Here is a 22,971-nt window from a genome sequence, read left to right as displayed (position 1 = left end):
CCTGAGGGCGGGCTGGGCAGGCAGAGAGGCTTCTCGAAACCTAGCTGACTGGCCGCTGCACGTCCTCCCAGCCCACAAGATGGTGATTTCAACATAGAGGAATATATCAATCTTTTCTTTAGTGGCCAGGGCTTTTTGTAACTTGTTTAAGAAATTTTTTCGAATTGCTCTGTCACTAAGCGGGTTTCCTATGTTATTTTCTGTGTAAGTTTCTTAGGGCTGCTTTGGCCAATTATTACAAACTGGGTGACTTAAAACAGCAGAAATTTATTCTCTCAGAGTTTTGGAGGCCAGAGTCTGAAATCAAGGTGTTGGCAGTTTTGGTTCCTTCTAGGAGCTCTCTCTCTCCATGCCTCTCTTCTGGTGGCTTCTAGCAATTCTTGGTGCTTCCTGGCTTGTAGACACATCACTCCCATCTCTGCCTGGGTCTTCATAGTGTTCTTCCCCTCTGTGTGTCTCTGTATCTTCTCCTTTTCTGTCTCTTATAAAGACACTAGTCATTAGATTTAGGGCCCATCCTACAAACAGGATGATCTCATGTTGAGAGCTTTAATTATATGTGTAAAGACCTGATTTGTAAGTAGTTACATTTCACAGATAGGCATGTCAGGACTTGGACATATCTTTTTCTGGTCACTAATAATTCTGCCCACTACCTCTTCTAAAAACATTCCTCTTGAGGGACGGCTGGGTGCCTCAGTCAGTTAAGCTTCTGACTTCGGCTCAGGTCATGATCTCACAGTTTATGAGTTTGACCCCCGTGTCAGGCTCTGTGCTGACAGCTCAGTCTGGAGCCTACTTCAGATTCTGTCTGTCTGTCTGTCTCTTTCTCTACCTCTACCCTGCTCACATTCTGTCTCTCTCAAAAATAAATAAACATTAAAAAAAATAAAGAAAGGGGCATCTGGGTGGCTCAGTCAGTTGGGTGTCTGACTTCAGGCTCAGGTCCATGAGTTCGAGCCCCACATCAACCTCTGTGCTTGAAAGCGTATGAAATGCATACTTGAGGCATTGAATCTAACAAGAAATTGACAGGACTTTTATAGAGAAAATTATGAAAACTTGAAAAAAAAAGGTAATTAAATTGAAAAATATTACACGTTCAGGGATTGGCAAAATCAATAGTAAAGATGTTATTTCTCCCCCCAACCTGGTATATAGTCAGTGTAATGCCAACCAAAATATGCCCTGCCCCTTTTTATGTGGAACTTTTCAAACTTTTTCTTTAAAAATGTATGGGCCTGAAAAGTACAAGAAAAATTAAACACTCTTGAGGAAGGATGAATTATAAGAACTTTCCCTACTACGCAGCAAAACTTTTTATAATGCTATAGTATTCATCACCATGTGATGTTGGTGCAGGGATAGAAATATAGAACAATAGCAGAATAGTGATGCATAAACAGACCCAGCCCCACGTGTATGTGGAAACTCTATCTGCAATCAAGAACTGCTGAAAGGTTGGGGAAAGGTTGCACAATACAGTGCAGGGAGCTAGGATAGGAGGGTGTTAATGATTCTAGTACAAATTCCAATGTGAGGGGTGGTCTCCACACCACAAAGCAATTCTCAGACACAGCTGGGTGTCTTACAATTCAACTCAATTCTGACACTATCTACCTTGAGATAGCATCAGATTCCACAGGTTAAGAGCTTAGTCCCATAAGACTGCCCTTCACTTCAGACTGAAATCCCAAATCCAGGTTGTTACCCTTGCTTCTGACCGATTGGCTGTCTATAAATCATAGATTACCACAACCCCTTCTTTGGGTTCAATTAATTTGCTAGAAAGCCTCACAGAAATCAGGAAATCCGTTTACTCACTAGATTACTGGTTTTTACAAAGGATATCAAAGGATATTAATTAATAGCTAGATAAAGAAACACATAGGGTGAGATTCCCAACCAAGGAGCTTATGCGCTTGGGCTCAGTGGCCCATGATTCTGGTTCACCAGCCTGGAAACTCTCCAAACCCAGTCCTTTTGGGTTTTTATGGAGGTTTTATGATAGAGGCATGATCAGTCAAATCACTGACCATTAGTGATTGACTCAACCTCAAACTCCCTCTTCCCTCCCAAGGAGATTGGGGGTGGGGTTAAAAGTTCTAAACCACTAACATGATTTGTTCTGTTGGCAACCATCCTAGCTACTTTACAAAAGTCACCTCATTGCCATAACAAAAGACACATTATCACTCTCTTAGGAAATTCTAAGGGTTTTAGGAGCTCTGTGCCAGAAATGGGAATTAAGACCATGTATATATATTTCTTATTAAAATTCACAATATCACAGATACCCATATATGGAAGGAAAGCAACTGGATAGCTTGCACACAGTATATCACCAAAGGTCAGTTCCAGGGAGATTAGTGACAAAACACAAAACATAATATTTTTAATCAGCAAAGAGGCTATCTCTATATTGTACTAGTAGTAAAAACTTTAGTGGCTGAAATGGCTGAAGAATTATTATTCCTTCACTTTGTGGCTCTGATGAATAAAGCCTTAGGAGTTATTACTAAAAAATACCAACCCTAGAAGTTTCTGGAACATGTCTTTCTCATTATACAAATCTTTTTTCCCCTCAGTCTGAGAAGATTGTCATTTCAATCTATCACAATGGCACTGCCACAGATGACCTGTGTGTGTTCCCTGGGCCTCCAATGACACATCAGCATAGCAGGGATTCCCCTTCTGAACACCATGTCTGGTTGTAAAAATAAGTGAGAAGTGGGTGCTGACAAGATGGCTTTCATAATATGCCTCTGCTTGCCTTATAAATCTTTTGTTTATGTGTACATGAGGAGAGTTGAGATTACAGTAAGGAATTCAGGAGGAATGACTTGGGTTGATGAACGTGGAATGTGTGACCCGTTGATAGATGGGAAACTTGGCAAGTCTCACGGGCCAGTTCTCTAAACCAGACTTTCAGAGGGAGCCTTTGAATTAGGGTATGAGAAAGTGAATTGAAAGCTTCATATGCTCATATAAATGTGTATACAGTTTTCCTTCTCCAAAAAAACATTTTCTGCAACTTACTTTTTCACTCAACAATACAAGGATCATAGGAATATATGCCTGTAGTCATAATGCTTCGTGTAGTGTGAGAGGAGGGAAGTTTGGCGTGTCCCCAGAGTTACCCTGCCCATCAAGGGTTCATAGTAAAATGGCCCTACGGTTGACATCACAAAAAAAGAACAACAACAAAAGAAAGAAAAAGAAAGAAAGAAAGAAAGAAGAAAACCACAATACACCATGGATCTCTTTCTGAAAGAGGACTTTCGTTACTTCCATTTTGAACTCAAACTTTCTTTAAAAAAAAAAAGGTTTATTTAGTTATTTTGAGAGAGGAAGAGAGAGAGCACAAGCATGAATGAGGAGGGGCAGAGAGAGAATCTCAAGCAGGCTCCCCACTGCCAGCATGGAGCCCCATGTAGGGCTTGGATCCATGAACCATGAGATCATGACCTGAGCAGAAATCAAGAGTTGGATGCTCAGCTGATTGAGCCACCCAACCACCCCTGAACTCAAACTTTCTAATTGATTAAGTTCTTCTTTCCAGCTTTCTCTTCACTCTGGAAAAAGACCCTGAGGGCAAAGCACCCCCAGATGGGAACCGAAAGTACTCCCTCAGGCAATAAGGAGTTTCCTGAGCCAGCAAGACCTCATGTCATTGACTCCAAGACAAAGACCCACCAGACCTTCACTGCCCACCTGCATGTACCAGACCTTTGCCCCACATTTCCTCATATAAGCCTGGAAATATTTTTGGCACTTCGGTGACAGCCTTTGAGCCATTAGTCTGTGGTCTTCCGGGTGTCGGCCTCATGGAAATAAATTCCTCTCTTACTTCACCACCACTTGTCTCTGTGCCTTTGGGTTTTGCCGATGGTGAGTGGCTGTGCCTGGTCGGTTTGGGACTCCCCAGAGTCAGTTGCTCTTGCACCCCTGCATGCCAGCTACATTTCCACAGTCTTATGTTACATTTTTCTTAAAAAGGAATCCTGGATATGGAGAAAGGATGTGGCTATAAGAGGTGGTGTGAGGGATGCTTGTGATGCATCGGTCCTGTATCTTGATTATAGTGCTGTTACCCGAACATATCACGTGATCAAGCTACATAGAACTACACACACACAGGCACGCATACACAAACGAGTGACAGAAAAGAGGGCAGTTACCACCTGCCCTAGGCTTGGGGTAGATTTAGTCATTCAAGAAATATATGATCCCACACACAGGAGATTCGAGGCATAACAACAAAACACCCTGCCTTTATGGAGAGTTTACAGTTCTCTGAGGCGACAGCTACATTCACAGTATATTAGGTAATAAGGAGAGAAGGACAGGAAGTGTGGCTGAGGGGATGAGGGAAGGCCGCAATGAGAGAATGACTTGTAAGTGAAGAAGCCACCGAGATGCTGGGTTAGCCACTGTGAGGTGGGGAACAAAGGCAAGAAGGAAATGGTAGATAAAGTTAAATTTCCTTATAACCTGCAGCCCATTACTTGACAGAGGCAAAGTAGACCGGTTCTCCAGGAACTCCCTGTGTCTTAATGTTAATGCTTTGCCAGAGGGAAAAGCAACTTTAGCTCAACAGTAGCTAGGCCTCCAGGATCCTGGATCCTATGAGTCTTCTTTAGCATATGAAAACCCTTTTGGAAACTTCCCTGGACTTTACCTCCCCCCATCTGCCCCATATTTAATCAGTCACTCCTCACAATCTGCGGGAAGCTCTTTTTACCCAGGGGTCCTGTCCCTGTGCTTTAATGAAACCACTTTTTTGCCCCAAAGACATGTCAAGAATTGTTTCTTGGCTGATGGCTCCGAACCCCAACACTTCAAACCTCATCAACTGGAGGATGAACAGCCAGGGCAAAAGCCCTATACGGGGGCCCCGTCTGGTGGGTTTGGGGGTGACGATACCAAAGAGGCCTGGGTGCAAGGAGTCAGGGAAGGTGATCAGTGGGAAATAGAAAGGTAAGAAATGATAGGACTGATCATACCGTTAAAAAGAAAACCACAGGCCCCAAATGGAGTCACTCATAATAAAACCCCACGTCAGCAAGCCAAGACTTAACACTAACTTAACTGCAGTTTCGATCCCCGATCACCACCAATGTAGCCTTTAACCAGTCAACATGGAACTTCTTGGTCAGCACTACAGCACTAGGGAGTTTACTGATAGACCCCGTCCATTCCCCTTAGGAGGAGGACCTTGCCTAAAATAATGCATTACTTGCTAATAATTGCCTTCCTCTCCACCCCACCCCCACCTTTAAAAGCCTTTCCTCTTCTGTAGCTTGATGGAGCTCTCTTTCATTTGCTCAATGGGATACTGTCCAATTCATGAGTCATTCAGTAAGGCCAATTTGGCCTTTTAGGGGCCAAGGACAGACTGCCTTCAGACGTGCCACTTTGGCATATTGATTATTTTAAATAAATTTACTTAATGTGAGAAATAAGCCCACTGACCCAAAGGAGGGATGGGGAGACGCAGAGTGCAGTCAAGGGAGGCCTTAATCAATGCTTTCGCAAGAGCAGGTGTCTGATGGACAGGCACATGCGGGGCAGTTACAGCAGACAATTTGTCGCCTAGCGTGCAAGTCCCCCCCCCCCCCCCCCCCCCCCCCCCCCCGTCCCTCATTAGCGGAGCACTGCAGAGGTTACAGCCTTGCCCAGATGTCATCCATGCCCCGTAAGGCAAAAAGTATTCAGACTGGAACAAATGTACGTTCCTTGAGGTGCTGCAGAGACTTCAGTTCTTTGGCGCATGCTCATCGCAAAGCTCGCAAAAAAATAAGTCCCTGGAATGGAGAGGGGAAGGAGAACCTGGACGTGTCTAAGGGTGTGGGACTCCATTGTGGGGGGAGGGTTGGTAGGTATTTGCAATACGTTGTAAACCTATTGTTAACTAGACAGCACAGCTTTCATTTGGTATTTCTGAAAATGAATCATCTCATTTCTCATACTTAAGAGACAGCCAGTACAACCAGGACACTCAGACCCTCCTCTGCCCCCCTGAAAGCAAGAAATGAATTTCCCATGCGAGTGATACCCTCCCTGTACAAGGAGGTAATGAGTCATCCTTATCACCAGAAATGGGAAACTTAGAGCTGAGAAAGTTGTGTAAACAATCCTTGTTACTTTTTACTAACTTACTTCAACACCCAAATTCTGTTTAGAATTCCTTACTAATTGAAGCTCCCAAAGTTTTCTTTGTCCTGTCAGTTCTTCACAGATTTATTGTCTCTTTGTCTAAAAAGTAGACAAACTGGCTGCCTCAGTCACTTCTTCAGGTCTCAATTTCATAAATGAGCCTCTATGCGTATGTAATAAAATTTGGGTGTTTTTTTTTCTCCTGTTGATCTGCCTTATGTAAATTTAATTTTTAGGCCACCTAGAAGATCCTGAAAGACAATTTCTCCTTCGCTTCAATCTATTAAATTAGTCAGTTGAGTTCTTATTGTTTACAACATAAAACTGAGGAGCTAATGGCAGAGTAGTAGGAAGAGCCTAGGCTTGCCTTTTTCCTTGAACACAGCTAGATAAATACCTCATCGTTCTGAACAACCAAGAAATCAACCTGAGGACTGAAATAACAAACTGCACAACTACAGGGAGAGAAGAAGCCACATCGTGGAAGGTAGGAGGTGTGGAGATGTGGTTTGGGGGAGAAGTGGATTGAAGAGGCTGCAGAGGGGAGGGAGCCCTGTTCATGGAGAGAGGTGAGAGAGAGAGAGAGAGAGAGAGAGGAGCGCACAGGAGATTGCACAAGGAAAACACTTCCCCAAAGCCATTGACTGGGAAAATGAGAGGGGCTGATTTTTGTGAGATTCTACAACCAGCAGGGCTCAAAGACTAGAGTTTTAGAGGTCTGTGGTGTGGCCGGCATGGAGCCTGGAGGGCACTGCAGTGCTCCTGTGGAGAAGGAGGGCAGATAGCCTCGTAGTGGACAGCCCGATCTGAGGGTTCCCTGGGATGCACTGGGAGAGATGGTCCCCTCTTCTGAGAGTGCATCTGGGAGAGGAAGCATCGGCTCTCCGGGAACAAAAGAGCCAGTGGGCACCATTTCGCTCCCCCACCCCTCAGGATAGGTGCAGAGACACCTGCTGAGGACAGCTAACCTGGACACTGGCTCTTTGCTGCACTTTACTCCAAACTCCATGCCCCTGTGCTTTGGTGGAAACTCCCCTTCTGGGATGAGCCTGCACCAGCCTCAGAGTGGTGAGATCCTCCCACAGAGGACCAGCATAGGTCTGCACCACATTGGGTCCCTAAAACTTGGAGTTTTAAAACTCAGCCAGCCTGCGTGGGATAGAACACAGGTGCACTGCATTACTGTGTGGGCAGAGGGCCCAGACACAGACAGGGTGGAAACAGGGATGTGAGGGACACCTGAGACACACAAGTGGAGGTTGTTCCCTCTTCTGGAAGGGCCTCCCAGGCAGTGATGGTCACAAACTCCCCTTTCTGGGGAGTGGAAGGGGGCTGGTGCCATTTCTCTCCCCCACCCTTCAGCATAAACTAACTTCAGTAAGCAGCACAATTGCCAATACTGGCGGCCTAAACTGCTTACACCAAACCCTGTCCCCTTGCATTCTGCAGGTGCTGCTTTTCTCTGGTAAGTGTGCCTGAGAACCAGTGCAACAGGCCCCTGCCTCAGAAGACCAGCACAAACACCTCCACATGCACCACATCTACTGACCATAGAGTTCTGCAAAGCTTCAGCTTTAGTGGAAACAGCATCAGGTTGCTTTTAACAAGCAGACCAGAGCACACCTAGTTGAAACTTGCCACACTCTGGCCAAGGTCCTAAAACACTCCCCACTTCAGGCAAGGAGAAGCTCTGCGGAGGACTGACCTGAGGGAAAGAGCAGCCAAAACACAGCAGCAGAGTGCACACAGCATACACCAGAGACACTTCCTAGAGTGCCAGGCCCCGGGGAATATATGACCTCTTCTTTATAAAGCCATTACTCTCAGGAACAGGAAACATAAACAGGCTTTCCTAACACAAAGAAGAAGACAGAGACCTAGACAAAATGCCAAGATGGAGAAATTCATCCCAGACAAGAAAAGGCCACAGCCAGGGATCTAATTGAAACAGAAATAAGTATATGCCTGATCCAGAATTAAAAGCAGTAATCATAAGGATACTAGCTGGGCTTGAGAAAATCAAAGAAGACATTAGGGAGTCCCTTACTGCAGACTTCTGAGACGTAAAAACTAGGCAGGCCAAGATGAAAAATGCAACAACCAAGATTTGAAACTGACTGGGTAATGACCACAAGGATGGAAATAGCAGAGGAATGAATAAGTGATGTAGAAGATAAAATTATGGGAAATAATGAAGCTGAAAAGAACAGGGAAAGAAAAATATTAGATCATGAATGTAGACCCAGGGTACTCAGTAACTCCATACATTCATACCATAGGAGCCCCAGAAGAGGAAGAGATGGAAAAGGGGGCAGAAGGTTTACTTGAGGAAATTATAGCTGAAAACTTCTCTAATCTGGGAAAGGAAACAGACATGCAAATCCCGTAGGCACAGAGAACTCCCATCAAAATCAACGAAAGTGGGCCAACACTAAGACATATTGTAGTTAAATTTGCAAAATATAAAAATAAAGAAAAATCCTAAAGAACCAAGACAAAAGTAGTCCTTAACTTACAAGGGAAGACAAATACGGTTAGTAGCAGATATCTCCACAGAAACTTGGCAGGCAAGAAGGGAGTGGCATGATATGTTTAATGTGCTGAATCAGAAAAATATACAGCCAAGCATACACTATCCAGTAAATCTATTCTTCAGAAAGAGAGATAAAGGGTTTCCCAGACAAACAAAAACTAAAGGAGTCCATGACCACTAAACCAGCCCTGCAAGAAATATTAAAGGGGACTCTTTGAGTGGGAAAGGAAGACCAAAAGTTACAAAGACTAGAAAGGAATAGAGAATATCTGCAGAAACAATGACAAACCAAGTAATAAAATGGCACCAAATACATATCTATCAATAATTACTCTCAATGTAAATGGACTAAATACTCCAATCAAAAGCCATAGGGTGCCAGAATGGATTAAAAAAAAAATCTATATGCTGCCTATAGGACACTCGGTTTAGACCTAAAGACACCTGCAGATTGAAAGTGAGGGGATGGAGAACAATCTTTCATGCAAATGGATGTCAAAAGAAAACCAGAGTAGCCATACTTATATCACACAAACTAGATTTTAAACCAAAGACCATACGAAGAGATGAAGAAAGGAACTATATCATAATAAAAGGGTCTATCCAACAAAAAGATCTAACAACTGTAAATATTTATGCCCTCAACGTGAAAGCCCCCAAATATATAAAACAATTAAGAACAAACATAAAGGAACTCATTGATAATACAACAATAGTAGAGGACTTTAACACCCCACTTACATCAATGGACAGATCATCTAAGCAGAAAATCAACAAGGAAACAATGGCTTTGAATGGCATACTGGAACAGATGTACTTAACAGATATATTCAGAACATTTTGTCCTCAAGCAGCAGAGTACACATTCTTTTTGAACGCACATGGGACATTCTCCAGAACAGATCACATACCAGGTCACAACTCAGGCCTCAACAAATACAAAAAGACTGAGATCCTGCCATGCATATTTTCTGATGACAACACTATGAAATGTGAAGTCAACCACAAGAAAAAAATTTGGAAAGACCAGAAATACATGGAGGTTAAAGAACATCCTACTAAAGAACGAATGGGTCAATGAGGAAATTAAAGAAGAAATTAAAAAAACACATGGAAACAAAAGGAAATGAAAACACAACAGTCCAAAACCTTTGTGATGCAGCAAAAGCAATCATAATAGGGAAGTATGTAGCAATACAGGCCTACATCAAGAAGCAATAAAAGTCTTGGGGGTGCCTGGGTGACTCAGTAAGTTAAGTGTTCAACTCACGATTTTGACTCAGGTCATGATCTCACCATTCATGAGTTCGAGCCCCAAATTGAGCTCTACACTGACAGTGTAGAGTCTGCTTCAGATTCTCTCTCTTCCTCTCTCTCTCTGCCCCTCCCCTGCTCTCTCTCTGAAAAAATAAATTAAAAAAAAAAAATCTTAAATATACACCCTAACCTTTCACCTAATGAAGCTAGAAAAAGAACAACAAACGAATCCTAAAGCCAGCAGAAGAAGGGAAATAATAAAGATTAGAGCAGAAATAAATGACATGGAAACAACAACAGCAAGAAAAAAACAGCAGAACAGATCAATGAAATAAGGAGCTGGTTCTTGGAAAGAATAAATTGATAAACCCTTAGCCAGACTTATCAAAAGAAAAGAGAAAAAAAACGCAAATAAATAAAATCATGAATGAGAAAGGAGAGATCACAGTCACCACTGCAGAAATACAAACACTTAGGGGCGCCTGGGCGGCGCAGTCGGTTGAGCGTCCGACTTCAGCCAGGTCACGATCTCGCGCTCTGTGAGTTCGAGCCCCGCGTCAGGCTCTGGGCTGATGGCTCAGAGCCTGGAGCCTGTTTCCGATTCTGTGTCTCCCTCTCTCTCTGCCCCTCCCCCGTTCATGTTCTGTCTCTCTCTATCCCAAAAATAAATAAACGTTGAAAAAAAAATTAAAAAAAAAAAAAAAGAAATACAAACACTTATAATGAGACTATTATGAAAAATTATATGCCAACAAATTGGGCAATCTAGAAGACATGGATAAATTCCTAGAAATATATAAGCTACCAGAACTGGAACAGGAAGAAATAGAACACTTGAATAGACAGATAACGAGCAAAGAAATTGAATCAGTAATCAAAAATATCCCAACAAACAAAAGTCCAGGGCCAGATGGCTTCACAGAGGAATTCTACCAAACATTTAAAGAAGAGTTAATACCTATTCTTCTCCAACTGTTCCAAAATATATATATATAGAAGGGAAACTTTCAAATTCATCCTACAAGGCCAGCATTACCTTGATTGCAAAACCAAAGACCCAACCAAAAATGAGAATTACGGGTTAATATCCCTGATGAACATGGGTGCAAAAATTTTCAACAAAATACTAGCAAATTGAATCCAACACTACATTAAAAGAATTACTCACCACAATAAAGTGGGATTCATTCCTGGGATTTAAAGTGGTTCAATATTTGCAAATCAATCAACATGTATATGATATTAATAAAAGAAAGGATAAGAACCATACAATCCTCTCAACAGATGCAGATAAAGCATTTGACAAAGTACAGCATCCATTCATAATAAAAATCCTCAACAAAGTAAGGATAGAGGGAACACACCTCAACCTCATAAAGGCCATATATGAAAGACCCACAGCTAATATCATCTTCAATGAGAAAAAACTGAGAGCTTTTCCTCTATGGTCAGGAACAAGACAGGGATGTCTACTCTCACCACTGTTTTTTAACATAGTAGTGGAAGTCCTAGCCTCAGCAATCAGACAACAAAAAGAAATAAAAGGCATCCATAGTGGCAAGGAAGAAGTCAAACTTTCACTATTTGCAGACTACTATGTAGAAAACCCAAAAGACTCCACCAAAAAAATTGCTATAACTGATACACGAATTCAGTAAAGTCACAGGATACAAAATCAACATACAGAAATGGTTGCATTTCCAAACATCAATAATCAAGCAGCAGAAAGAGAAATCAAGGAATAGATCCCATTTACAATTTCACCCCCCCCCCAAGAAAAAGATAGATAGGAATAAGCCTAACCAAAGAGGTAAAAGATATGAACTCTGAAAACTATAGAACACTTCTGAAAGAAATAGAAGAGGACAAAAAGAAATGGAAAAGCATTCCAGGCTCATGGATTGAAAGAGCAAATATTATTAAAATGTCTATAATACCCAAGGCAATCTGCACATTTAATGCAATCCCTGTCAAAGTACCACCAGAATTTTTCACAGATCCAGAATAAGCTATCCTAAAATTTGTATGGAACCACAAAGACCCTGGATAGCCAAAACAAACTTGAAAAAGAAAAGCAAAGCTGGAGGCTTCACAATCCTAGACTTCAAGTTATATTACAAAGTCATAGTTATCAAGACACTATGGTACTGTCACAAAAAGATACACAGAGCAATGGAACAAGATAGAAAATCCAGAAATGGTCAACTAATATTCGACAAAGCAGGAAAGGATATACAATGGAAAAATGACAGTCTCTTCAATAAGTGGTGTTGGAAAAAATGGACAGCAACATGGAAAAGAATGAAACTGGACTACTTTCCTACACCACACACAAAATAAATTCAAAATGGATGAAAGATTTAAATGTGAGACAGGAAACGATCAAAATCCTAGAGAGTACAGGCAGCAACCTCTCTGACTTTGGTTGTACCAATTTTGTACTAGGCACGTCTCCAGAGGCAAAGGAAACAAAAGCAAATATGAATTAGTGGGACTTCATCAAGATAAAAAGCTTTTGCACAGCAAAAGAAACAATCAGCAAAACTAAAAGACAACCTTTGGAATGGGAGAAAATATTTACAAATGACATTTCGGATAAAGGGTTAGTATCCAAAGCTAATCAAACACAACACCCAAAAAATAAATAATCCAGTTAGGAAATGGGCAAAAGACACAGACAGACATTTTTCCAGAGAAGACAGACATACAGACATCTAACAGACACAGAAAAAGATGCCCAACATCACTCATTATCAGGGAAATACAAATCAAAACTACAATGAGATATCACCTCACACCTGTGAGAATTGCTAAAATTAACAACACAGAAAACAGCAGGTGTTGGCAAGGATATGGAAAAAGGGGAGCCCTCTTGCACTGTTGGTGAAAATACAAACTGATGCAGACACTCTGGAAAATAGCATGGAGGTGCCTCAGAAAGTTAAAAATAGAACTACCCTTTGATCCAGCAATTGTACTACTAGGTATTTACCCAAAGGATACAAAGATACTGATTCAAAGGGATACATGCACCATGATGTTTATAGCATCATTATGAACAATAGCCAAATTATGGAAATATCCCAAATGTCCATCCACTGATGAATGGATAAAGAAGATGTGGTATGTGTATATACAATGGAATATTACTCAGCCATAAAAAAAAAATGAAATGTTGACAGTTGCAGTGTGTGGATGGAGCTAGAGTATATTATGCTAAGCGAAATAAGTCAGGACAGAGAAAGACAAATACCATATGGTTTCACTCATTTGTGGAATTTAAGAACAGATAAACATAGGGGGAAAGAGAGAGGCAAACCATAAAACACACTCTTAATTACAGTGCACAAACGGAGCGTTGCTGAAGAGGAAGCGGATGGGAGATGATCTAATGGGTGATGCTCATTAAGGAGGGCACTTGTTATGAATACTGGGTGTTAAGTGCAAGTTATGAATCACTAAATTCTACTTCCGAAACTAATACTACAGTATATGTTAGCTAACTGGAATTTAAATAAAAACTTGAAACAAAAAATATGTGTAAACAATATAAAACCTTAGTGGTCATTGTAAGGCTTTGGCTTTAGTTATGAGACAGATGGGAAGCCTCTGGAAGGTTTGGAGACGGTGTTTACATTTCAACAGGGTCTAGTTGGTTGCTGAATTGTTCAAGTAGCAAAGAGGTGGAAGTAAAGGTGGAAACAAGAGACCATTTAGTAGACTCTTTCTGTAATCCAGGCAGAGTTGATAGGCGTGGGGGGTGGGGGTTCCGACCAGTCTGGCAGAAGTATGAGCAGTGGTTGGATTTTGTATATATTTGCAAATAGAGTCAACAGCATTGGCCGATTGTTTGGTGTGAGAAAATGAATAATCAGAGTTGACTCCACGTTCATTGACCTGTGCCACTGTTGAAATGGAGCGGCTGGGACACGGGGAACGGTCCAGCGTGGAGGGAGTCATTGGGTGAGGCAGGGACTGAAAGTCACTCACCACCCACCACCAGCTTGCTAGCGAGCAACCCCCGCCCCAGTCACCCGGAAGCGGCTGGAAAACTCCCGCTCCCGGCGTGCCCTACGCGCCCGCCCGCGCGCCCGGGGGGCGGGGTCTGCGCGCGCGTGCGCCGATGCGAAACGGGCTGGCGGGTGCGGCGAGGCGGTCGCTTCGAGCGTGGTAGTTTGTTCCGTGAAGGGAGTGCGGACGGCTAGGTGGTCTCGGCCACCTTCCCGGGCCCGGTAAGTGCGGCGGCGGCGGTTGGCGCCGCTGGGTGGGGGACGGGCTCCAGAGGAAGGTGCTGGCGCGCCTGGCGGCCCCGTCTGAAACATTAGGGCTCGCGGCCGGCGCCCCTCGACGGCTGCTGGTCGCCTCCGTGAGGCGTTGGGTGTAAGTGCGGTGCCCGCGGGCCCGACCGCCGGGGTTTCGCCCTCCTGGCCGCTGGGGAGGCCGCAGTGAGGGGACGGCTCGGGCGGGAAGAGCCAAAGCGGCCGGAGCTGTGAGGGGGTCGCGCCGGGCCCCGGGGGCGGGGGGCGGCCACCGCTCACCCCGCGCACGCGCGCCAGTTGAGTGCACGAGAGGGTTCTCACAGGTGCCTTGGAACCCTAAATTCTTGGCGGGGGGCGGGGGGGGGGGTTGCTCCGAATTTCTGCCCTGGTCCCGCGTGCTGTCTGGTGTGCACCCACCCGGCCAGGTCATCGGCCTCCGGAAGACTTGAACTCTTCATGTGTTTGCTCGCCCGTGACCTCCAGCGCACCGCTGTGGACACACTGGACGATGGCCGCGCAGTTTTTCGGTTGGAAGTTGGGGTGGTCGTGGCGTGTCAGGTCCTTGAGCACGAGACGTGATCGCCTCTTGCGCCCCCGGTATTCGTGGTCGTCGTACAAGTCCCTCCGGAATGCTCGCCAAGTACGGAGACTGCAGATTCGTCCTCAGGGTATCCCTGTGGCTCTCCTTTTACAGTTGAAGACCGTGGGGCAGAGCCAGACTGCTGCCCTGCCCTGTCCTGTCCGAATGCGAAACCAGAGGTCGTAACCCAGACTGCGGAGACCGGGTTGCCCCGTATCCCGGAACAGTTTCGTTGGTAACCGAAGTAGCCGGTGGAGAACAAGGGCACCAGCTCTGAGGAGTGGACTGTTCATCCGGAAACCTGGCGGCCCGTAGAGTTTCTCCGAAAGAACCCAAACATCCAGGTGGTTTCGGGAGAGTAGAGCATTCTAGGCCAAGAAAGTGGATTGAATACTGGCTCCTGGAATCTCACTAAAATTACGGTAAAGGGTTTTTTGTTTTTTTTTTTTAGAAGACTTAAATTCAAACGATGGAGAGAATGGGAAAGGAAACTATAGCAGTAAAGTAGTGGGGTCCGGAAGGCAAATGTTCTTAGCAAACAGTGTAATTCTAAACCTGCAGCAAGAAACAGTGTGGAACAATTGAATACAAGACACACAAACTGGCAGCTGCCAGCGAAGGAAGTGGTGTTGGGGGTGCCGCACCTAGGTGAAATCTGTTGCAGAGGTAATTAGATGTGCGCATCTCCTTCCCGGTTTCACACTGTTGGGTGACTGCCTTCTCCCACTAGAAGGCGGGAGGCTCTTGGGAGAACAGAGGACGGGAGCTTTGAACCAGGGGACCTCAGGCACAGTTAACTAGGGGGCTGTGTTTTTGAAGGCAGGGACGCTGAAGCCTGAAGTCCTTTATTCTCCTTCTCCCACCAAAACCCCAGGATTTTTGTAGCCAGACCCATTCCCCTCAGGCTCAAGTCAGAAAACTTTTCTGCACACATAACACACACGTGTGTGGAAAGATAGTTAAGCGGGTCACAGTGGGGGCGCCTGGGAGGCTCAGTCAGTTAAGCACCCGACTCTTGATTTCGCCGCAGGTCCTCATGGGGTCAGGGGGTGATCGAGCCCTCCCATCAGGCTGTATGCTGAGCATGGAGCCTGCTTGCGATTCTCTCCTCCTCTCTCTGCCCCCTTCCCCCCACCCCTGCAAACAAACCTTAAAAAAAAAATAAGTTGGGCACAGTGGTTACTTCTGGGAAAGGAAACTCCATGGCTGGAGGAAAAGAATGTGAGGAGGGTTAACTATTGACATGTTTGTCCTTTAAAAATTTTGTAACATATGCAAATATTGCCTATTCAGAAATCGAATGTATTCCTTAAAAAATATAATTGCAAGTGAATATACCCTTTGATACAGCAGTTCCTCTCCCACAAAGTTATTAAAATTGGTCTACACACGTGAGAAAATAAGGTGCATACCATTCATTGCGGTATTTTAGCAAAAGATTAGAATCAGTGTCAGTGATGGTTGGTGAAATATGCACAACCTTCCCTTGGGATATTCTGCAGCCATAAAACACAATGAAAGAAGCTCATTGTATAGAGAAAAGAGTAAACAAAAGATGTATGTTAGGTGGTGGGGGATTCAGAAAAATATGAGTTTATTTAAAAAAGGAGGGGTGTGTGTGTATATATGTATAAAATATCTGGAAAGATACGGAAGAAGCAGGTAATAGTGGTTGACTTTGGAGAAGGGATCTGGGTAGCAAGGCAAAAATGGAATGAGGGACACTTCACTGTATATTTTTGGTACCTTTTGAACTTTGAACTCTGTTATTATCTCTATTCCATGAATGAATGAATAAATGTTAACAGGAAAAAATAGATGGATAATGGAGATCTTGGTGTTGGTTATACCTTGAATAATAAGAGATCTCTTCCATAGGAAGGAATGCTGTATAACAGTCCCCAGATCTCAGTGGCCTAACATTTCATGCTCTTGGGTTCTTCAGGCCAGCATTTTTGGTTCTTCAGTGGCTTAGATCTTGGCTGGATGAGGCTGGACTCCAGACTTTACTTTCGGGTTCATATCTGCTGCAGCGTGTTATCTTTGTTCTGGGACCCAGGCTGAAAAAGCAAAAATACCTGGAAGATGCTTTTCTCATGACTGGGGATGGGAGTTCAAGGGGGCTTCTGGAAATTTGCTATGTGCCAGCTCAGAAGTGGCACATTACAACTTTCGCATATATTTCATTAGTTAATGTAGTGTCTCATAGTCAAGGCCCAAATCATTAGGGTGGAGATGTATGTACAGTACATATTGGGACGCTCTGCAAAGTCACCTGACAAAAGGTGTGGATACATACTTCTCTTGCAGGGTAGGAAGAAGAACTGAATGATGATAAGGAAATAAGTTAATGGAAAGATACTGTGAAATTAAGTTAAAGATAGTTGGTTGAAAATAAAGATGCTTAGGGAAAAAATATGCATATATGCCAAGATACAACATTCTACTTTGGTATGAATTTTGTTAAGATTTCCATGTCAAGGTATCATATTGGCTTTTCTTATATAACATCTGCCATTCCCACACCTGGCCCTGTAACCAATTCTGGGTGCCCATGGTTTTAGGAACCTTGGAAGTAATTGAGTAATGCATATGTAAAGGCACCAGTTCTTAGAGAAGTAGTTCTAAATGTGTTTATTTCAGCTGCTGAATGTGTTCATTCATACTTCTTATGTCATGTCCATGTCTGCCAACCCACCGTTCACAACAGAATCTTCTTTTCAGGGAGATGTCCTTTGCTTCTCAGATGTAATGCACTTTAAGTTTGTTACTCAACAGTGAAAATGAATCATACAGAGGTAATACATATTTTCATATGTTTTGCATCTTCAGGGTTCCTTTTTTTTTTTTTTTTTTTTTTAAAGTCATGTGGCTCCAGAGTAATTTTCTTATTTTCAATTTGTACTGTGGTAGACAGTAACATTAGTGGTTAAGAGTAAGGACTTTTGGAGCAAACTACCTGAGTTTGAATCCTAGCTAGTAGCTATGTAACCTGGGCAAATTACTTAACCTGCTGTGCCTCCGTTTTCTCATCTATAAAATGGAGGTGATAATAGTACCTTATAGAATTATTAGGAAGGTTAAATAAGTTAATACATATAAAGCACTTACAGTACTTGACAATAAGTACTTAAATATTAGCTATTGTTAATAGTACTTTTTATTTAGAGGCCATGTGAATCATGGGTCTCACAAAACAAACATATAGTTGTTCAGTTGTCTGAATAGGCAAGGAAGTAATTTTTGATCCCTTTATTCTCTTGAATTCCAGGTTAAATTAAAAATACCTTTTGGAAATAAATTACTAGATGCTGTTTGTTTGGTACCTAACAAGAGCTTAACATATGGAATAATTCTTACACATGGAGCGTCAGGAGATATGAATCTTCCTCATTTGATGTCACTGGCATCCCATCTTGCATCTCATGGGTTTTTTTGCCTGAGATTTACCTGTAAAGGCCTTAATATTGTACATAGAATTAAGGCATATAAATCAGTTTTGGTAAGAAAATTTCTTTATATTTACTTATAACAATTCTGTTGTAAAATTCTTAATACATTTAAGACAAATTCTATTTATTTTAAAAAACTTTTAATGAATATTCTTAGAAACTCAACAGTATCTGAAAGCTGTATAATGGATTTCTCTTTTTTGCTGTCAGTTTCCATGGAGATGAATGCTCACATCATAAATATCCTATGGTACTGCCAAGGGAAGCCATTTGTGATATAATAATTTTCTTACTGGAATGACATAACTTCAGATTATATAGTTCTGAATATTTGCCTACCATACTATGAATGTACAAATAAATATAGCACAGTTTGAAACTAAAATCCCTGGATAAAACAAAGTTGAAATTTTTTTAATCCAGATTATTTGAAACTTGATAGATTTTTCAGGGCTTTAAATTAGACGTTAGTGTTATTACATTCTGTATCAGTTGGAAGCTTTTACTGGCTTCTTTTTTTAATGTAATTCTTAAAAATATTTAAGTACCTGAATCTTGAATTTTTTAGACTGGTGAAGTGATTTTTTTTTTTTTTCTCACTTACTTGCCTGTATTACCCAGGATATGATTTGATAGTGACAGCATGATTGGAAATGCAAAGAACTGGTTACCTCTTTCAAGAAGACTCCCTTAAGATTTTATGGTCGTCTTTACAAAGATTTTCATACATTTTAGTAATGATGGGAAATATATGTTGGTTTTCCAGTCGAATATTTTATAGGAGAAGAATTGATAATTTTTTGGTTGGTTTTTCTAGAATTACCTAAAGACCTTAGGAGAATACAAATTGACAGGTGTTTTCCTTGGCGGTAAGTTATAATACTTGCTTTTAAATTTACTAATATTAATATAGGAACAGGTAATCAAGAATTAAAATTAATTGATGACAGGAAGCTAATTTAAGGATTTTTTGTTTTGTTTTGGTAAGTCACTTTCTTGTATAATACCAAGGTACTTTATATGTTTAAAGTAGATTTAAACCTCATAGATATGTATTGTAACCCAAAGATCTCTCCTTTTATTTATATCTGAGTCACCCTCTGTAAAATGATTCCTTCACAAGGATCTTTAAGTATTCTTCAGAAAAATAATTCCTTTTTTTTTTTTTTTTTGACTTAGGATCATTTTTAGCTCTATATAAGGAAGCTATAGATGTCCATTATGGGTATCACAGCTTGTTAATTGCCACCTTTTGGAGTTAAGTGATGCAGTTATGATGGATGAACAGTAAATGAAATCTAATTTGCCATATTATCACCACTTCTTTATATGAATGTTTATATATCAAACTGAACTTAATTTTAATTGATTTTAGGTCGTTCAATGGGCTCAAGAGCAGCTGCTTCTGTAATGTGCCATATTGAGCCAGATGATGCTGATGATTTTGTTCGAGGTCTCATTTGTATTTCTTACCCACTGCACCATCCAAAGCAGCAACATAAACTTAGAGATGAAGATCTCTATCGTATAAAAGATCCTGTATTGTTTGTGTCAGGTTCAGCAGATGAAATGTGTGAAAAGGTGATTTACAACTTGATGTTTGTGTAAATGAGAGAGTGAATGAAAGACAGTTATCTTGGGAACAAGATCTTACCTGCAGCTTTCAGTCTCTTTAAAAGGTGCTGATTGGACTAATGCTAGTTTTGTGACTTAGTTACCTGTTGCTTTGGAGAACCGAGAAATATAAGCATACTGACAGAATTCATCTGCCTGGAAAGAGTTGCTAAATGGTTTGACTCTTATTTGGGAATGAAAGATTAATATCTGAATCTTGTGTTTTGGGGATTACTAGACTATACATTTGTTTTTATCATTTCAACATTCAAGCAGCCTCTTCAATTATAAAATTGACTCTTGAGAAAAAGTTAATAACTTGTACATGTTACTATATATTGCCAATAATGAGTACTTGATCTATTTGTGGTATTGCTGTAACTGAGACGTAGACTGCCACTTCTGTGGACATTTCTTTGCATATTCCATTGCCTCGAAAGTTGTCTGTAGAGTAAGTATTTAATAAATATTTAGTGAACGGATGCCAGTATAGGCGGTGCAGGAAAGAGAGAGAGAATCCTTATTAAACACTAAAAGAGCATTATTAGTCTAGTATCTTCTTCTTTTTTTCCTTTAGAACTTGTTGGAGAAAGTGGCACAGAAAATGCAAGCTCCCAATAAAATCCACTGGATTGAGAAGGCAAACCATTCCATGGCAGTGAAAGGACGTTCAACAAATGATGTTTTCAAAGAAATAAATACACAGATTTTGTTTTGGATCCAGGAAATCACTGAAATGGACAAGAAATAATTGTATTTAGCTAAAAGCCATGTTATTTTGGATACAAATACAGTTCATTTGATAAAGAACAGCATACCTCTTGCATTATGAGATATTTCAGATGAATTTAATGTTCCCCCATTTTTAAAACATGTTTTAATTGTGAAATTAATGTTCTCTACAAAATATCTTTTGAAAGCACTGTTATAGGTGTATAAAGATGATGTACAAATACTGAAGGTGGTCTACATATAATTTATTTTCATTAATATAGTTAAGTTTTGAAAAAAATTAAACATTTGAATTTTGTTACACTAGAACTTTTGTCTTATTTTCTGTGCAACTGAGAAAGTAGTCTAATTTTGCAGAGCAGTGTCTTTAAAAAAGGAAAGTAAGCATTACATTACTGTGCTGAGTGTGGTCAGTTTTATAGAATGTATACACTCATTCACCTAATCTTTTAAATCTCAGTTAAGGGATAGGAGGGAAGATACATTTTCAAATATGGGGACCCTGAACATTGTCTTTGGAAAGAAGTAACAACTTTCATTCAAGAAAGGTTTACCGGGAGCACCTGGGTGGTTTAGTCGGTTAAGCGTCTGATTTCAGCTCGGGTCATGATCTTGTAGTTTGTGAGTTTGAGCCCTGCATTGGGCTCTGTGCTGGCAGCTCAGAGCCTGGAGCCTGCTTCAGAGTCTGTGTCTCCCTCTCTCTCTACCCCTCCACCCACGCTGTCTCTCCCCCTCAAAAATAAATAAACATTAAAAAAGTAAATGTTTACTGAAGGCCTATTACAGGCAAAGCTTGATTGGGTTTGCAAAGATGAGTAAATAGAGCTTAACTATAACAGAGGAACTTGATGTCTCGACCTCTCCGAATAAGAGGAGAATGAAATAAGGACTAACATCTGTGCTGAAATCTAGGTAGACTTAGGGCACTTCATTTTGTCTTAGGAAGTTCAGTCAATACCTGGACTGGACTTGGAATGGTGTTGAGTTATATATTAAGAACACAGTGTCCGTGTTTCCTACGATGGGCACAAAATGTGATGGGGCTGATGATGTGTAAGTTTGTAGTGAAGGGTGTTTTTCTACAGTAAGATACTGACTCTTTTTTTTCCTGGCCTCTCTACTGCTCTAATATTAGGCCCTTCAGACAGCCTCAAGGTGGATTGGACAGCTTGCTGACTTTTGAGGTCCCTCATTCTCTGGTGGGGTCCATGGATTTTAATTATTTGTTAATTTTTCTAATAGTGCATAAAGAACAGAAACCTGGGTACCAGTGTCCAAATCGTTTATATTAGAGTGAAATTACGTACCACTATGAAATCAAAATGTCAGTGTCACTCAGGATATAATAGTTACTTTTTGACTAAATTTCTTAAACGAGACTTAAAATTTTTTTTTTAACATTTATTATTGAAAGAGAGAGAGCATGAGGATGGGAGGAGGGGCAGAGAGAGGAGGAGACACAGAATCCAAAGCAGGCTCCAGGCTCTGAGCTGTCAGCACAGAGCCCGACGCAGGGCTTGAACTCACAAACTGCAAGATCATGACCTGAGCCAAAGTCAAACACTCAACCAACCAACTGAACAACCTAAGCACCCCTGACAAGGCTTAAATTTTAAAAAATAGTACATAGTACATAATCATTGCTTAACATTTGAAACTTTAAAACACTACTGATATCAAGGTATTAGAAACACATAAAACACATCCAGAGCTGACAAATATAATTATGGTCTACAAACAAATACAAATCAATTGGGAAATATTAATATTAAAAGAAATAAAACTAATGGGAAAATAAAAAGGAAAACTTACTATAGAGCAGACCATAACATAAAAAGGACAGTGAAGAAGGTTAAAAGGTTACTAACCAGGCTATGTAGTCATATTTGTTGGCAAATTAAACTATAGGGATAATATAGGTGACCAAAGATACTACATCAAACATAGAGATGACGTAGATGGTCTTTTAAAGTTGATTTTTCCGTGAGTTACTTGTAAGAAACTTCCTGATTGGTGAAATAGCTTGTCATTTGAGAGCTGTGTACCAGGGCAGGGCTGGGGAGTGTACAGCTCCCAGAGAGATGAATGGTATGTCTAGGGCTGGAATGAACACTTGTGAAAAGGGCCCAGCTGCTCCTCACAGATTTGCCATGTCTTGCAGGGAAAAGTTTGAGATTATGGTTAAAGAGCTGTCCTGGCACCACCTCTGGTGGGCACCCTCATAGCACGACCACCACCTAGACCAGTAGTTCTCCACCAGGAGTGATCTGGCCCCCTAAGGGACGTTGGCAACGTCTGGGAACTTTTGGTGGTTATGGCTGGGGTGGCGGTGCTACTGACATCCCATAGGCGGAGGAAAGGGATTCGGCCAGCAGTCTAATGCGC

At 41.6% G+C, this 22,971-nt stretch overlaps 1 protein-coding gene across 3 annotated transcripts; it reads left to right on the top strand.

The window, feature by feature from the left end:
- The first annotated feature begins 14,049 nt into the window (after positions 1 to 14,049).
- Positions 14,050 to 20,892, top strand: TEX30 (testis expressed 30). Of its 3 annotated transcripts, none has more exons than XM_043582668.1 (7): positions 14,050 to 14,181; positions 14,903 to 15,210; positions 17,513 to 17,586; positions 18,060 to 18,290; positions 19,058 to 19,109; positions 19,616 to 19,821; positions 20,432 to 20,892. In XM_043582668.1, exons 3-7 carry the CDS (start codon positions 17,572 to 17,574, stop codon positions 20,603 to 20,605), a joined length of 678 nt encoding a protein of 225 aa, XP_043438603.1. In that variant the 5' UTR covers positions 14,050 to 14,181; positions 14,903 to 15,210; positions 17,513 to 17,571; the 3' UTR covers positions 20,606 to 20,892. The 3 variants fall into 3 exon arrangements, with proteins under 3 accessions (XP_043438603.1, XP_043438610.1, XP_043438613.1); XM_043582675.1 differs by having other exon boundaries at positions 14,059 to 14,181; positions 14,692 to 15,210; XM_043582678.1 differs by lacking the exon at positions 14,903 to 15,210 and having other exon boundaries at positions 14,066 to 14,181.
- Positions 20,893 to 22,971: the final 2,079 nt, after the last annotated feature.

This window comes from Prionailurus bengalensis, chromosome A1 (genome assembly GCF_016509475.1).
Source record: "Prionailurus bengalensis isolate Pbe53 chromosome A1, Fcat_Pben_1.1_paternal_pri, whole genome shotgun sequence".
Taxonomy (NCBI): domain Eukaryota; kingdom Metazoa; phylum Chordata; class Mammalia; order Carnivora; family Felidae; genus Prionailurus; species Prionailurus bengalensis.
Note: the sequence above shows the minus strand (reverse complement) of the source record. Positions and strands in the feature narration are given on the sequence as shown.